The sequence below is a fragment of the Chroicocephalus ridibundus genome, chromosome 3 (assembly GCF_963924245.1).
Source record: "Chroicocephalus ridibundus chromosome 3, bChrRid1.1, whole genome shotgun sequence".
NCBI classification, from domain to species: Eukaryota; Metazoa; Chordata; class Aves; order Charadriiformes; family Laridae; genus Chroicocephalus; species Chroicocephalus ridibundus.
In genome coordinates this window covers 36,913,617-36,931,060 of record NC_086286.1, presented here as the reverse complement: position 1 = coordinate 36,931,060, position 17,444 = coordinate 36,913,617, and the positions used below count along the sequence as shown (strand labels likewise).

At 44.7% G+C, this 17,444-nt stretch overlaps 1 protein-coding gene across 3 annotated transcripts in view; it reads left to right on the top strand.

Annotated features, from left to right (window-relative positions):
• The first annotated feature begins 807 nt into the window (after nucleotides 1–807).
• Nucleotides 808–17,444, top strand: part of RSPH9 (radial spoke head component 9) — a 45,555-nt gene continuing 28,918 nt past the window's right edge. For all 3 annotated transcript variants that reach the window (XR_010070284.1, XM_063328751.1, XM_063328750.1), the window contains exons 1-4: nucleotides 808–1,053; nucleotides 1,312–1,474; nucleotides 2,054–2,183; nucleotides 2,749–2,895. Coding sequence is in view for 2 of the 3 variants with exons in the window: in XM_063328751.1 (XP_063184821.1) it covers nucleotides 827–1,053; nucleotides 1,312–1,474; nucleotides 2,054–2,183; nucleotides 2,749–2,895 (667 nt within the window). In the remaining variant the exon portion in view is untranslated. The remainder of the gene's footprint in view (nucleotides 1,054–1,311; nucleotides 1,475–2,053; nucleotides 2,184–2,748; nucleotides 2,896–17,444) is intronic.

Genomic DNA, 17,444 nt, shown 5'->3' with positions numbered 1-17,444 from the left:
ACGGATGTCTGTCTGTACATGATTCAGCAAAATAAGCCCCCAAAGAGTGATCCAAATGCTGTCACTTATAAATAAACCATTTATTTATAGATGTACATGAGCTAGCTTAGAACTTTAAAAATGACACTGTAAGTAGTGACATTCAGAGGGATTTTTTTTGCTGCTGATCATGTAAGAAATAAGGAAAATGGAACCCTTTGTGGTATTCCAGCTAAGGTGCAATACAATTGTATGCCCTCCTGCTTTTTGGACTTACCTTTGGATTTAGGCCTTTTGAAACCTACGCAGGACAGCCACCCCTAACTGCATTCTTTCTGGGTTGCTGCTTGTCAGTGTGGGGACAGGGTTAGCTTCACACAGGACTGGCACTGCCAGATCTGCCTGCAAGGGCTGCAGGCTCTCCAGGGCCCTGGTTTCTCCTTCCTTGCTCTAGAGGACGCCTCTGGCTGATCCACGAACCTCCTCGCTCTGCCCTCCTCAGCTCCCCGCGGAGGGAAGGCCCGGGCTTAGGCAGCGGTTAAAGCGCACGGCAGAGCCCGTCGCCCCGTGTCTCCTCAGGTGAGGCCGCCGTCCGCAGCGGCTCCCCTCCCGCCTCAGCCCGAGCCGGGCCGCCATTGTCCGCCTGCGCCCACCGGCGCCGTTTCCATGGCAGCGGAGAGGCGGGATCCGCCGTTGCCATGGCGGCGGCGCCGCTCGCCCCCCCCACCCTCCCGCCGTTGCCAGGGCGCTGAGTTTGATTGGCGTTCCTTCGAGCGGAAGCACGCCGTCGCCTTTGACCCCAACATCCCGAGCGACGGTTGCCTGGCAACGGCGACGCGGAGCCGCTATGGAGGCGTCGTCGCTGCCCGCCGCGCTGGACCTGGTGTCCGGCGGCGGCGCGGGGCTGAGCCCGGAGAAGCGGGCGGTGCTGGGGCCTTCGCTGCTGCTCCTCCAGCGCGACTACCGCTTCGAGCGGGTCTGGTTCTGGGGCTGCATCCAGGGCGTGTGCGGCGCCTACTACATCGCCGAGGGGCTGGGCCCCGACCGCGCCGCACCCCGCAGCCGCCTCTACAGGTGCGGAGGCCGGGCCGGGCTGGGCCGGGCCTCACCACCGCTCCGTGTGGGGAATGGGCATCTCCCTGGGGAGGTGGGAGCGGGGAGGCCTAAACGGCCGCGGGAGGCTGGTTCGTGGGCTCGGGGGAGGAAAGAGGGCGCTGGGGGTTGCCCAGCTCTCCCGGAGGGAGCCTCTCTGTGCCCCGAGGGGGCTGGCAAGGCTGCGTCGAGCCCTGTTCTTAAACGGGCTCGGGCCTCTGTCCTGCTTGTCGCTGTCAGCTTGAACTGTGTGGAATGGAGCCTCCTGCCACCGGTGACCGAGGAGATGGTTACGCAGGCTGGGCAGCTGAAGGGCCGTTTCCAGGGGGATCCTTCTTTTGAGTACGAGTACACTGAGAGAAATGCAGAAGATGCTGAAAGATTGTTTGAAGATGGTAAGGAGGTAAATACTGCAAAGCGCTTTTGAACTCTCTTTGCTACAGTTGTACCTCTCACACTGGACAGGTGGTGGCTCCTCCTCCTTGTTTGTAATAAGCGGCTTGAGCCTATGCTCAAGCAGAATACACATAATGTCCTCTTTGTTGTCATCATGTAGCAATGGCTTCTTGATTGAAGTCTTACTACAGTTACTCATGGAGTTAGACACAGCTCAGAAATATTCTTTCTCCTTTATGCTTTATTATGCACAATTGGTACAGATCCTCACTGCTGTGTCTGAAGCTTTATATAGGAACTGCAGGTACCATTCTTTATAACTGAATAGACAAGTCATAAGCAGCCTAATTGAGAGGGAGGAAAGGATGGATGAAGTGGAGGGACAGTTAATTCTCTGGTGAGACTAGACTGTCTGTTCCTAGCCACATTCTTATGAGAAGAATGTTCGATTTGTGGTCCTCCTTATAGTGCCATCAGGCTCCCAGCTGAGGAGTCTGTTGTGGTTTCCATTGCCATTTGGAGTTTATTTTCCAAAATGAAAACAAGGAAAGCCCTGCCTCTAAAATTTGCCTATTTTTCTTTAAAGCCCATGATCAAGGAAGAGGCCCGTCTTGTAGCTACGATAGAACAGATAGACAGAGCAGTTGGTATCATCCCCCGGGGGGCATTTGTGAAGACTCCTCTTGGGTCTGTGAGTGAAAACAGGAACTTTGAAGGTAAATTCTCATTGTCTTTATCAGGATCAACCGTACTTTGATCATAAAGGCTGTAAATTAAGATGAGTTTTTCTCTAGCTGATGGTTTGATTTCAGGTTTATTTTTTTCCTTGGGTGAGATGAACAGGGAGGAGAGAATCCAACGCCACTAATGTTCAGGTGCATGATTCAACTCTGGAAGGTGGGAGGAATGCCAGTAATGGCTCTGAGTCATTAAACCTGTAGTTTTATTTGTCTGTGTATAGATTATGTCAGTGTTTAGCAACTATAGCTGCAGTGAATTCTCTATCTAGGTATAGGATGTAAGCAAATGGGCACAGAGAGTTGATCTCCACTTAGTGCCCATTTCTGACCTGGAATTGCAGTTAGCATGGTCTGCGATGCACAGCATCAGGGAGTACTGCCACCCATTTCTGGCAAGTCTTTCATCTTCTGTGGAGTCCACGGGAGAAAGATTGTGATTCTCTACTGTGCTGTGGGCATTGGAGAAACTATATGGCATTTGATGGTGTAATGTATGCTAGCCCAGCTCACTGTGTTAACGGTCACCAATGGCTGTTTGCAGGTCTTTCTTTGGCGGAGGCAAAAAGGTTAAGTTCCTATTTCCATTTTACTGAGCCTGTTAACCTGAAGAATAAAACCCTGCTGGAAAAGGCTGACCTGGACCCATCCACTGACTTTCTAGACTCTCTGGAGCATGATATCCCACAAGGTAAATGTAGCAGAATCAAGAGATGCAATGAGAGGAAATGCAGTCTGAGTAGCTTGGGAAATGCTGAGGTGACAAGGCGTGGGTTGCTGCAGAGTTCATATGCTTAGGAGAAGCTCCTGTGAATCTGTAAAGGAACTTTATCCTTTACTAAATATTGTAATTCATTCATTTTTATAAAGCAATTATAAACAGTTACAATGGTTAGATGTAAGCGTACCAGGGCTGTCACATCCTCACAACAGGTCTTCTGACCTTCTGGCAGTTACCCCCTGTGCCTGAGTGCTATGTTCCCTCCTGATTTCTGTAAAGCCTGTGACAGCTGGTGTCCCTACCAGGAGAGATAACTCCACCAGTGATAGAGGGAATTTATGTGGTTTGAAGTATTTCACACCTCTTGTCCCACCCAGTGTTGCTGCTCTTTATCTAAATGGGCTCTCATTAACACTAAACTGATATCTCTGGGAGGCTGAATTCAGACTTTCCTTTGATAAACTGTGTTAGAAATGCTGTAGTGTGGAATAATCTGTGCTCTAGCAGGACTACACACTGTGGAAGGAGAAAGGAAGATGTGCATACTGGAATGTATTTTCAGTTCACATCTCTATGATTCTGCTGAACAATTGTTAAACATATTTAAAGCCTCCTCCAGGGATTCCTCTGGCAGGATATTTCTCTAAAGAGATGGGAATGACTTGTTATTTATTTCTAACTGCTTTTTGCTGATTTGCTGCATTTTTCGTATTGGGCCAGGTGTTCCGTATCCTGCTGTCTAGAAGGATTCTTGGGACACAATCAGAACTTAGGTTTGCTATTTTATTCTTATCCTGGAGTAGCAGGATAGGATAGCAGGCGTCCTGCACCAGATGGAATTGGCTGGAAGGACAATGAATTGCCAGTGCTGTAAATAGCTTTTCAGACTTTGTCATTCATACATCTATACACACACACACACGTCCCAATCTTTCCTTTGGCAAAAATGAACCCAGAATGAACCTAGTGAGCTCCTGCCTGAACTTTGAATGTTTTTGACAGTTCAGAGCATAAACAACACTAAAATCTAAAACATTGTTCAACTTACTGGGAGTGTCCTTGCTGCAGTCATTTTCCAGAGGTGTAGTGTGGAGAGACTGCACATTTTTACATACACTGGCTCATGGAGTTGGCCCTTTTCTCTCAAAAAGGAGTACTGCAAGGGGGATTAGGTCCTAGATACCTCCTATGAAAATTTTAGCTGCAGTTTTGTATGGTAGTTCAGGCATTGCTGCTTTTTGCTTCACCCCCCCCCCCTTTTTTTTTCTAGAGTTTATGGTAGGGAGACTTTTTAATTTTGTGAGGCCTGAAACCACAGAGCCACTGCAGCAGGACATAAATCTGCCATGATTTATATGTTTCCACTAGAAAACAGTCTCCACAGACCCTGATGGCTAATTTGCATCACAGAGCTGGTTTTAGCCACCTTCAGTTGTGATGAAGAAATGACACCTTCAAAAGATTACAGATCTCATACTGCAGTGTTTTCTCGTCTAGTTCAAGGGACCAGGCAACCGGCGGGTCATGCTGTATGTTAGACATAACATGAACATGACAGTTTTGTGAAAGTCTTTAAACCAAATTTGACTTGGTGGATAGAAAGTGGGGCTCGGGTGTGCCGCTGTCCCATTTGTCTTCCTGTGGCAACCTGAGGTCTGTGTAAGCGTGAACATTTGCCCCCTTCCTAAGAGGTTGTTGCAGTTCGTGCAGATCTCAGACTCCTCAAAAAAAGTTACCTCTCTAAGACTACCTGAGCTCAAGTGCAGCTGAGTTTTAATGGAAGAGGAGAAGATTCATCATGGTGCATGTGCAGCTCTGGCTGTATTGTCCTGCTTTTTTTTGGACTGAACCTGGGCATTGATGGAATGAGCTTGTCAGGCAAAGGAAGTAAGAGAGAAACTGGTTACAGGATCAGCAAGGGATGTAGCCTCTCTAATTGCACTCAGTCACATGCAGGTAGGAATGCTGACATTGAAGAAAGATCAACCCGCTCCCCTTTAACAAGCATTTGGGTTGCCCAAAGTACTGGTTGCTTGTGAAAATGTGGCGGGGGGATGGGAAAGAACAGAGGGCAGACACCAGCTTTCTGCTGATTTTATCGGCATGGCTCTGCCAAAGTCACTCACTCCTGGTTGCAAGGCACTCAGGCTCTGGTTCTTGGATTACCTTCCTTCAGCTCTGCCAGGGCATGTTCATCCTGACCCAGAGCAGACAGTGCTTTTTCGGTTTCCTGACGGAGCTGTTCATAGCTCTGGCAAATCCCCTCATTTTGATCTGAAGTTTTCTTGCCTTTCCTGGCTAGATCTTCTCTTGAACGGTTATTGTCAGAGCAGAAGCAGGAATTCCCAGATCTATTGCATCTAGAATTGTGACTGAAGCCACAATTGCCTCTGCCCTCAACAAACACACAAAAAGTGGACTGGGGGTGAACAACATCTGAGTGATGCTCCCAGCCTGCATTGGCTAGAATTCCCTAAGCATCTTAAAAGACCTAAAGAACAGGACTGAGAGATAAAGGGCTGATTTTAACCTGTCTAAAAGTAACAACTCTGTTGGAATAGTTTTCTTTATTAATTGGAGGCTGAGCATCTGTGACGACTGTCAAGGGGGTAACTGTGATAAATTGTATGGTGTGTCATTCTAGGAAAGCAGAGGTGTCTTGCAGAATGGAAAGTTGGAGGCAGAAAGAAGATTTTATATGACAGCTGAGAGGTGGGAAGAAAGGAAGTTAAAACTGGGTTGAATAAAGGAAACAATGACGAAAGCAGAGAGTTTAGTGCAAGATTGGAAAACCTGGAGTTTTGTAACAAAATTGTCTGCCACCCTTATCTTTACCAGTGATATCTGTGGTGATTGCAGGTTCCAGATTCTGTCTGTATGTCTATCTATCAGGTTATCTGTGCATTTTAAGAGTTCAGAATATGTTGCTGCTCCTCCCCGAACCATACTGTGAGTCTGTCTATTTTTTCTTGGTGTCTCAGCTCCCAGAGGTAAGTGACTGTGTGACTTGGCTTTTATTAAAAAAATACATTTTTTTTTAATGATTGTAGAGAAAAATGGGAGAATGTGACTCCTGTCTCAAAAACAAATTCAGTTGGTTTATTCCCTTTAAAATCCCCAGCTCTCCAAGCCAAACTCATGAATTTGAGTGGCCTGACTCATGATTTTTTAACATGGAGGGGTTGCGATACTGATCTTCTGGCACCACAGTATCAGATCATGTAATGCTTCATTCTCATCCAAAAGGCCAGCTGGCCAGAATGTTGCATGCTGGGATCTGTAGGTTTTGCTGGCCATATGTCTGCATTAAAGATAAGCTTGTTTGCTCTAGTCTAAGCAGACAATCTGCTCAACTTTATGCACAATTAGATGTAGCCTTTCAGCTGCTGGCAGATCGCCAGCGTGGTCCTTTCTGCATGGAGTTCAGCACCCTGGGCGATAGCATTTCAGGAGCTAGAGTTGTGGCAGTTTTTACATGTGCTTGTAGATAATGGAATGGCAAAGCAAATAGCAATAATTCCTAGCGTGCCTACAGCTTTTTCACTTGATAACCTAGTGTTGTGTAGATATGAAATAAGAGTCACTTGTCAGGCATTGGCATGATGGGGAAAGTGAAAAAGGAGGGGGAAGGATGATTTTACTGTGACCATGGTCAGGCAGTGCTACATTCTGCAACGATAAAGGAAGGGGACGGGAGAAAGCGTAAGGTACTAGTGTAGAACAGAAAGCCTGGGAGGAAGCAAAATAGGGGATGGAGAATTCAGTGCTTTGGCACTTTCAAACTACAGTTCAGAAAAGCAATAACTTGACTCTGAAGGTTTGTTACAGATTACTGACTCGGATCACTTTGATATGGAGATAAGGGACACCAACAGGGCACTGTTTAAAACTGATGTAGAAGGAGAGGTACATCGGAGGCAAAGGGAAAGAAATATGTAGATAGGAAAAGATATGAGTGGAAATAGGATTTCTATGAGAAGAGTTTATTCAAAAGTCATGAATCCCAGTGAAGAAATAGCTGCTTTTGGCTAAAAGCCTACCACAGTTCACTGGTGGAGTAAAAGTAGGAATTAGAATTTAAAAAACCAAACAATATAAAAGGAAATGCAGGAAGATGGGAAGAATTAATGATTGATATAAATTGGACTTGACAATGAGTAAAAAATGACAAAGAAAGCCAGGATAACCTGGAGTAATCTGTGACAACTATAAGGAGGATTTTTTCAAGTATACTGAGAGGAAAAGAAAGCATAGTAATGGTACTGGAAACCGTCACTAAATGATGATGGTAAAAAGGCTGATAAGAATGCGGAAGGGCAGAAATACTCAATTTTTTTTTTCTGGTTTGTTTTGTAAAGAATATTGACTCACATCAAATGGAGGCAATAAAATACTGTTTCAGACAGTTTTCAGGCTATTTGCTAAGGGAGGATAGAGTTAGGCAACCTTTTCTGTTTGTCAAAAAATAAGAATGGCAGAGCCAGGTAAGTTACTCCTGAAATCATTATCTCAGGAGACTTGTGGCATATTTACGATGCTAACCTTTAATAAATCCCAGCATTAAAGAAATATTCCCCATAACTTATCTTGATTAGTAGTTGTGATTCAGAAATCACTGAATGGGTGTATTTCTGGAAAGGGTCAGAAGGGGCTTTGGCTGGGACAAGTGCCGGTACTGATATTCTTCAACTTATTTGTAAAGGATCTAGAAGTAAACAACTGGTGGAGAGACAAATAATGACCAAGGCAAGATGCCTACAGAAATCTGGTAAATTTGGCTTACTTAAATAAAGTACGTTTTGATGTAGCTACCTGCAAAATCATGTATCTAAGAGCAGGGACTGGAAGCCAGACTTGCATTCTGGAAGCTGTGGCTCTGAAAGGAAATCCAGGCACAACCCACTGAACATCAGCTCCCAGACTGATCCTGAGACTTAAAAGGCTAATATGATCCATAGACATATAAACAAGGGTGTAACAAATAGGAACAGGGAGGTGGCTTTACTTTTGCATATACTGTTAGTGGAATCAGAACTGGATTACTGTACATTGCAAAACTGGAGAGTTGCAGAAAAGAGCCACGAAATGATTCAAGGGCTGGTGAGAGACATAAACAATTCAATCTGTTTATCTTATGGAAAAGAACATGAGAATGACTGTATTACACTGTGTAAATACTCCATGGAGTTTAAGTATTGGGTACTGAAGATCTACTTAGTACAGTAGAAAAAGGCATGAAAATTATAGCCAGAGAAACTAAAATGAAAGATTAGGTAAAAATTTTAACAGTTAAATGTTTACCAGCTAGCAAGTGCAATGGATGAGTCTGTGTTTCTTGGTATCTTAGCATCATGCTGGATGTCTTCTTGGGATTTGTGTTTTAGCCAAATGCAAATGTAAGTTGCTAGTCCCAGACATGAGTAACTGAGTTCAGTTTAACGGGCAGTGGTATGTAGGAATCCAGAACAGACGATTTCCTGGTATACTTGGCTGTAAACTTGACGACAGCTGTGGAGGGTGATGTTTAGCTTGGGCTGCTTCATTGTCAGTGACAATATTTAGCTTAGATATTAGGAAGAAATTATTTACTGTAAGGGTGGTGAGTCACTGGAACAGGTTGCCCAGAGAAGTTGTGGATGCCCCATCCCTGGAAGTGTTCAAGGCCAGGCTGGATGGGGCTTTGAGCAGCCTGGTCTAGTGGGAGGTGTCCCTGCCCATGGCAGGGGGGTTGGAACTAGATTTTTAATCTCCCTTCCAAACCAAAGCATTCTATGAATAACACAAAGGTGACAATGGGTTCCTGAGAGAGTGACTCTAAGTGCAGGACTCTCAATACAGCTGGCTTTGCTTCTTGAACTATGATGCATGAGGGCTCAAAAGAGGACTGAGGAGATTCCTGACTTCTCGCTGTCCATTGTGGAGGGTACACTGGGGAGCCAAGGCCTCTCAGATGTAATTGCTGACTCTGTAATGCTGGGAGGGATTTTATAGCGTCATTCTAAATGGGTATACAGTGGCAGGGTGGATCATAGCGAGTCTCGTCTACTTCCTGTTTCAAGATTCAGCTAGAGGAGGAGGAGAAGTGCCTAGACAGAAGGTCATTTCAGCTCCTTTACCGTTTTGACTGTGGAGGAAGTTACAGTCACTCAGTCTGTAGCTCTGTTTCTTCACCTGAAAGTGCAGTGTTTTTGGAGCATTCCTTATACAGCATTACAGACAAAGGGATTTGTGGCTATTTCCTTGGCTGAATACTTTGGGCACTAGCCTTTCTGTAAGCTTGCTGAACAGTAGTGTGGGTTAGAACATTAACCTCCTGTCCTCTGAGCTTCATTAGCACATTCTTTATTGGTTTAGTAAAAACTGGTGCTTAATGGGCCCTTAAAGATCGAGAGGTTGCATTTCTAAGTGGGAGATAGTTTTCTTTAGCCACTCTCAGGGGCCATTTTGGTAGCCCCATCTTGGTTGCCCCAAAAGCCCAGGTGCTGGAAGGAAGAAGGCCAGGAGACACAAACCTGCTTTATCTCCATGCATTAGCAGAGCTAATTAACTCCCTTTCTACCCCCCCTCCAGGCGATTAATCCCCTATCAGCCTCCGTCTCCAGCCATTTGAAGAGTCTGTGTCTGCAGAGGTATTTACAACCCCAGCTAGCCAGCAGAGAGCAAGACGACCCGTTATCAGGGCTCTAAGACAAATGGCTGCCTATCTCCCCAGTGGCCTTGCAAAATCCAGCAAAGTGCTATGCTGTGCTGGCCACCTACTTTCACCCAGCCTGCCTTCTCCACTAACATTTCACAGATGTGACCTGAGCCCTCCTCTTTCATTGCTTAACAATAAGCAGCACCTCCCCAGCTCTGTGAAAACTGAGAGCAAGAGCACTTTACTTCTTAGCCTGCCAAGAGCCACACGGGGACAAGGCTTTTCAAGCTGTCTCACTGAAATCCAAACTAAAAGAGCCATAATGAATGAGAGGGTAGTGCTTCTTGTTAGCGAGGATAAAAAGAGGTAGCCAAAATGTAAAGCGAAATACCTAGTGTGGCTCACAGCTATCCTCATTCCTGGTTAGGAGAGGTGATCCTTAGGCTCGTTGAATATGTGAAACTGAGCTACAGTATCCCATGGAGTTACCTGACATTTATACAAGTTGTTTTGACAAACAAGCTTCATAATACAAGTGGTAGTGAAGGAGTAAAACAGAACAGTGTGTGTCAGAACAGTCGGCTTTTAGATGTAGGAATTGAACTGAATAGCTGGCTCAGTGGGTTATTAGTTGGTACCTGAATTCCCCTGTTAAAACAAGTCAGCCATCCCTAGAAATAATTCTAGGATGGCCGTAGCTTCTACCTTCCAGCAGGGCGCACTATGGTGCCAGCATTGTCAGTGCTGAGCACAGAAAAGGAAACCACAGAAAACTAAAACGAGAAAGAAAAGCACCAAGAGCAGCATCAAATTGAGGAAAAGGTATGGCCTGAGTTTTCAGACTGTGTGTGGTATACTGACCTCCTGAACTGTAGGTATGGAGAAGAGAATCTGTCCCTTCCAAGTTTAGGCAATTTCTGGAATGATCACTGGACTTCTCAACAGCTTTCTTAGCATCCTTAGCGATCACAGGCATGCAATGGACATGCACAAATACATAAGCATGTGTCCTACGTCCTTCAAAAGTAGAGACACTCTTCATTTTTGCTAGTGATGTGTGGACTGGGGAGCCTTTAGAGACTGTTGAGGCCACCCCTGCAGTGACCCAGGAGAGTTGCCTAGGAGCAAGACAAGATGTTGCACCTCCTACACCTGGGGCACTGCCCGCTCGGGAGTTCAAGATCGGACTGGAACCTCTCACGTGGCAGCACAGCAGGAGGACTCCAGAGCCAGCTAGTATTATATCGCTTTCGACTGGCTGTCCATTGTCCGCCTTGATTTCTGGAAAGGAGTCTGTTTTCCTTGGTCTTTGTGTCTATAGGGTAATAAAGCAGTGCATTCAGTGCTTTTGGTTCTTAGGTCTATATCGCCTCAGGGGTCTTGTTTAGTCAGAGGTCTTGGATGAATTTATACTGGAGCAGGGCTGCCCATCCACTGAGAGCTGTGGTGGAGTCCTTTGCCCTCCCGAGTGGTGCAGTGAAAGAATGAGGACAGAAGCAGAGCCTTCATAGAAACTTTCCTGGGATTGTATTTTAAGTTTTTTCCTCCTCAGTAAAAGAAATCATTGCCCACCCTGTCTCCATTTCGGCTCCTGGTTCATTGGACATGAAAAGGAGACAAACTTCTTGCTGAACCGATGGGAAATGCTGGTGAAGCCACTTAGAACCCGAAGTTGTAGCTTTATCACCATATCAGCCAGCCTTGGCCTAGCTCTTTCTCTAGGAAATGATGAAAAATTACTTGCAGGGGAAAGCCTAGTGCAATCTATGTGTTGCTGAAGTTAGAACAAGATCATCTTTTGCTAGGAGTGATCTATTTCTGAAGGGGCTCCACATAAGGAGCGGCAGCTCCTGCCGGCACAGCAGTTGGCGTTGGTGCAAGCCCTGTGTATAGCTTTCCTTTGCTGTTTGCTGCCCCTTTGGCCATAGAACTTTTGCAGGGAGGGAGTCAACAGGCGTGTTGTCTTGTTTTACTGTACACAAATATTACAGAGATTGAAATTCTGCATGCTGAAGGGGTGTGTGGCTGTGTGTAGAAGCAAAAGGACAAGGGACAGTTGATGCATGGGTATATTTGTATGGCAATTGTGCTGTGCGGAGATAGCTAGGCTATCCCAGGCACCAGAAGATGCTTAGCCATCTTTAGTGATCAGAATTAGCTTGAATATCAACACACTGCACTGTGCTGTGTGGATATGCTCAGTGTGACAGTCTTCCCAGAAACCGGTAAACTCTTCAGGTAATTTGGGCCAGAATTTGTATCTAGTTTAGTATGAAAACATCGACAGTTTATAATCTGTGCCATCTCTTCCTCATCCTAAGGCCTTTTAACTAGTCCTGTTAATTTGATGATGAGGTAAGAAGTACAAATGGGGGACTGACAGGGCTTGTAGCCTTGCCCTTCTTGCAGGAGAGTGAATTAGATGTGCTCTAAGCATTCGGTGGGTTTTGAATCCCAGCACCGACTGCTTTGTGTTCGCTCAGAATTCAGAGATCAATGTGAGGTTCTTTGCCCCTAATCCAGCCCCTGTTCATCATTATCACCTCCTCAAAGTGGCCAGTGCTTTGTTATCAGGAGAGGCAAAATCTTACAAGGTGGCCATAATCTCCTCTGAGAGTCAGACAGATATTCTCCCGTGGGTAAGAAAGTGACAGTGACCGAAAGCTCTAGGGGGAAGCAGGCTAGAACAAAGCTCTCTATTGCATCCTTTCATCAAACTGTTAATCTTTCTTTCAAAGACATCACATTTGTTTGGTGACAAAAGCCCCAAAGAAGCTGAATTGAGCCTGAAATCCTGTAGCAAGATTTAGAGGAAGCGTCTTTCATTCAGAGCAGGGCGGGGCGAGAGACTCCTTCTTTTTCTTCCTACCGACCAATGGGCTCACAGAAGCCCACGAAGGTGACGGATTAATGCAGGGGCTCCCCAGGTAGATGCTACGTGACTCCTGGCACGCTCCAAAAACGTTTCCACAGCGACCAGCTGAACAAGAAATATGGAGTATGATGGGATCCAGCGTAAATTTGTGCTTTGGAAGGAGGGTGTTCTGCCCCGCTAAGACATTTCTAAATTTACTACAGAAGACCCAAAATGCAATGATCTGTATTGTAGTTGTCAGAATCCAAATACCAGGGATTTTAATCAGTTTTTCCTACTCCTTTTAAGTTTTCATTGCATATTGCCTTGCTTTTTCCTCTAGTGCACAGCCTCATTCCAAATCTTTGTTCTGGATGCTTTCTGTGCAAAGTCTGCATCCTTTCCTTAACAACAACAACAAAGTAAAAAGGATTCTATGTCTATTCTAATTGTCAGGTTGATTTAGGACTAAAGGGTAAACTAACTGGGCTATAAGGGAGGCTGTAATTTGATGTGTATTAGTTCTGTGCTAGCTTTTTCAGTCCTTCCCATCCTCTGCTGCTCATTTATGTCTGTGTATTGTCCCTTCTTTTGTGTTGGCATTGCTGGCTGTGCAGACAGATTCCAGCTGGAAAAATAACTTTATTTTTGGCTAGACTATTTTTCAGCCAGATCGTTTCCCTGACCTGGTTCACTAAGCAATAAATAAGCACTTTTGTGGTCTCTGTGATGGAAGAGTGATGGGGGCTGGGGGTGGGGGGGGCGGGCAATAAGGGTTTGAGGGCAGAGGCTGCGTCAACTGGATTAAGCAGCACTGTTGTCAGATGTCTAAGTATGGCCTGAATTTCACCTAGTACTCGGAGGCACCTGAATACCGTGTGTGCATCTGGGACAACATTGCAATCCCCGAGTCTTCCTTGTCAGCAGGAACAGGTACTTTGTGTGCAAATGAAAGGCCCAGGCCTGTCTTGATCATTTGTGCTGCAGAGGCATCCCCAGTGGGAGAGGATGATGGAGAGAAAAAGCCTCTGAAGAAAGATCATTTTACCTTGAGGTTTGGGCATGGTTGTATCTGTGTGTGAAAGACGTGGCAGGCATTAGGACCAAGCGAGAGCCGCTTGGCAGCATCTGATTGTTTGTAAGCTGTACTTTCCTGGCTCTGGTGGCTTTTTAAAATAGTACTGAACCTGCAACCAGTCTGTGTTTTTATTTAATTATTATTAAATAGTTATATGGGGAATTGGAAATATTGACAGCAGTGTTAACATATGGGGTGCAGGTGGTGCGTCAAGCAAATGAAAGAGATTTAGTTTGCAGCCAGTAAGTGGCATGAAGGAGTTTGAGCCCCCCGTAAGAGTGTTTGGATGTGTCCTTATGGCTGGTAGGCTGTGCGTGAAATGTCCGTGTGGCGAAATTTGTTGAGAGCCAGAGCACAGTGACCTTTCCTTAGAGCTGCTCTGCTTTGCAATTTGTCTTTGTTCCCTACAGAGAGCAAATTAGAAGTAGGAAGCTCTTCCCAGCGTAGGATTTTCTGTTGGAGGGAAACGTAAGCTAAATCCCTTGGGTGTAGTGTAGCTTTGTCAGAGCTAAATGCTTGGGGTCACGCAGCCAAGCAGCGGCTGCTTTTGCAAAGGGAAAGGGTTATGTTGCCCCTCTCTGGGTGTTAATATTTGTCCTATAACTCAATACTTCCCTCTCACTCAGGACTGACTGCAGCAAGATCTGTTATAACCTGCTCTTGTTGCAGTGTATTATGTTAATGGTAAGAGCAACCATGGTGTAGCTGCTTTTCCCTTAAGACATTTCCTCCTTTGAAGAGGAATTGATAATGTCACTTTTATGACCCTCTGTGAGTTTTTGCGACATGGAGCCTCTGTATCAGGCTGTCCAGCTCTTAAAGCTGTTTCTTCTCAAGCTTGCACAGAAATGAGGCATTGCTGAATCACCTCCAAAGCAGCAATGTTATGAGAGGTCATACTAAAAGTGGACCAGTTAAGGCAGGAAAATTCTTCTGCAAACAGCCCTCTTAAAAGGCTTTTGTTTAAAAGCTAATGTCTCACGCACTCTATTGCCTCTGTGAATTACAAGATTCAGCCCAAAGCTGAGACAGACTTGGGGGATGAGACAGGGATTTCTATTGGCGACTGGAAAGGAAGAAGAAGCCGAGAAGGAGGTTGACTTTTGAAATTTAGCCCTGGTGTCCTGGCAGCTGTTGAAGGGCCATAAAAAAGGCAGTGGTTTAACACTGGGTGAGCATCAGGATCTTCAAAGCACTTTCTTGTTTGGGAAAGATGTAAGGAACTCCTCAGAATTCCTGCCTGTGTTTGGAGGGGTGGAGGCTGCAGCCTGATCCAAAGAGGGGATAGGAAGCTCCAGATCTTCATCCAGCGGATATTTTTCCCATGCTCTTTCCTCCCACACAGAAGCTCCCTCCCTTCCCTTCTGGAGCAGCAACAGGCAATATTTTCAGCACAGACAGTGCTTGGCTTCCTTAGATTTGCTGGGTGCAGCTTAAGAATTAACTTGCTCTTTTAAAAAATTTATTTTGAAGAATGGAAACCTCACCACAGCAGTATTACTATGAGAAATCTCTAGTGTGAGAGCAATGACCTCCAGTTCCCCGCACCTCAGCGAGCTTTGCATGATGAATGAAGTTAACTCTGCTGTCTGATTTAGGGACAATACAGGCTACAGCTTGCTCGTAGATGCAAGTTAAAATCAGTATTTAACTCTAGGAAAGCCAGATTTTACTTGCTCTCTCATAGTTCTAGTTGTATTCCCTCCAATGCAAATAAGAATTTTTAATGTTTTTTCATGACAACTTTTATCTAGGAGCCTTGCTGTACCTTACAGAGTGATGCTCTGAGCTTCCCAGCCTCCCAGTAAGAGACACATTGTCTGACACAGGGGCAATGATGAGCACAGGGACTGCCATGGGATATTCTGAGCCAATATTAGAAAAGTTTTGAAACCAACATCCTACTTCTGCATTTTTAGAGTAATACAGATCTACACCTACCTATGCAATCATTTTACTCCAAGAACCATTTGTAATAGCAGGGAACCTAAAAAAAAAAAAAAGAAAAAAGAAGGATAAAACCAGAATTTAATTTTCATAATTCTCCTCATCCCTTTTTATACGGTATTATTAAATGCATTTCTACGGCTTTCTCTTGAAGGAGGAAAGAAGGCATATTTGTTTTAAGCTCTTATTTCATACAGTTCATTATCTACTGTTTAAAGTACTTTTAGAGTGATTTATGACATCATTATTTCAAACTGCTACAAGAAAGTTGTGCCTGAAAAAGCATCTTGTTGTTTGAAGATTGTGAGATTTAACCTGTGATGGAAGAGAATACAGTTGTCTTAGTTCTTGCAAGGAGAACAACTTTCTCCATGTCTCATGCTTTGGGACAACATTATGAGTTCAAATACTAATTTTTGTTTTCTGGACCATTTCCTCAAATGCTGCTAATGTGGTGAGGTATAGGAAAAAAATAAGTACTGAGATGATCGGCCTTAATTTCTTCCTTTAAAGAAAAGGACCAAAATAAGCAGATAGGTTCCAGAACTTTAATATGATGTCTTCTTAGAAGGCAGACACCAGCATTGTGTATCAAATGCAGTTTCTGAATGAGTTTGCAAAAACCTAGCCTGGAAAAGTATACTGAATAAATGACATTTGCTAGCTGGGTTAGAAAAATGGTCCCAGTGATCTGGATAGTAAAAGGTGGACGGTGGCACTGTTGCTGCTGTTTGGCTCTGCAGAATAAGGAGTAGCTCTATGACTAATCATCATTCTGTCTGAAAACAGGATCTGAGTGAAAATGACATAACAGTTTCAGGCAGTTTCATATAATTTTTCCTGTCCTCAACCTATGTTGTGTCGGTCCAGTTCAGGTTGCCCTTAAATAACTTGCTTGTTTTGTTCAGGTCCTTGTTTCACAGGAAGACTTATGCAGCATCACCAAAACATTATTGTCCGTATTTGCATAGAACTAGATGCAGAATCCAGGATCAGAGAAGAGCTGGAAAGTATAACAACTTAATATTCCCCAAAGGTCTCACATTTATGAAATGACAAATCTGAGCCCTTTGAGAGTCTGCAGCTTGGACAGACAGTAGGGAAATGAAGCAGCTGCACATCACAGCCTTCAGAGATCTAGCATAAAAGTGAATGGAGCTGCCTTCAATTACATCTGTCCATTTCTGCCAGGTGTGAAGATGCATGGGAAGTTCCTTTGATCAGCAGAGTTAATTGCTGATGAATACTCCACAGAGATTGACAAGCCTGTGTGACACTGGGTAAATGTTCTGAGGAGATCATGGATCCACGTAGTGTATTGCCCCAGAGCATAGATACAGGGATTTAATCAAGTTGAACTTTATTTACCTTCTCTGCAAATTTGTCCAACAAAAAGAAGTCTGAATCCAGATACAGTTCCTGAGAGCATGAATATCCCTGTTTTCCCTCTTGCCTTTCTCATTTGTCATGCTCCAGGCATTTCTTTTTGTTCTTTGTAAATAGTTTGGGGCAACGGGTTCATCTGTGTACACGAACATATTATACAAGCTATCACACGTACCCAGGCTGCTGGATGCTTCCAGTGTGTTGGGAGGCATTAGCAAACTAGATAATCCCTAAAGGCTTTCACGACCTAGCATGGCAAGGCTGATTCCTATTCTTGACAGACTTGCTTCTCAGAGGACTGGTCCTAAATCAAAGACAACAAGAGTTCCTCATTCCATTATCTTTTTGTCAGAGAAACTCTTCCAAAAGTTTATAGTTCCTCCTGCAAACCAATGTGTAATGCTGCAGCAAGAACCACCAGTATTTGGATGAAGGGCTTGCGGATATTTCTGCAAGTTCAAGCTGCAAGAAGCCTACACTGAAAGCAAAGTCAGTTCAATGTTCAAAGGAGAAATGGAAGAAGTTATTTGTCACAATTACATTCAGACATATTTGCTTGCCACTTGTTGCTCAACACCCCTACGCATCGTCTAGCTACTGCCACTAGCAAATGCTGA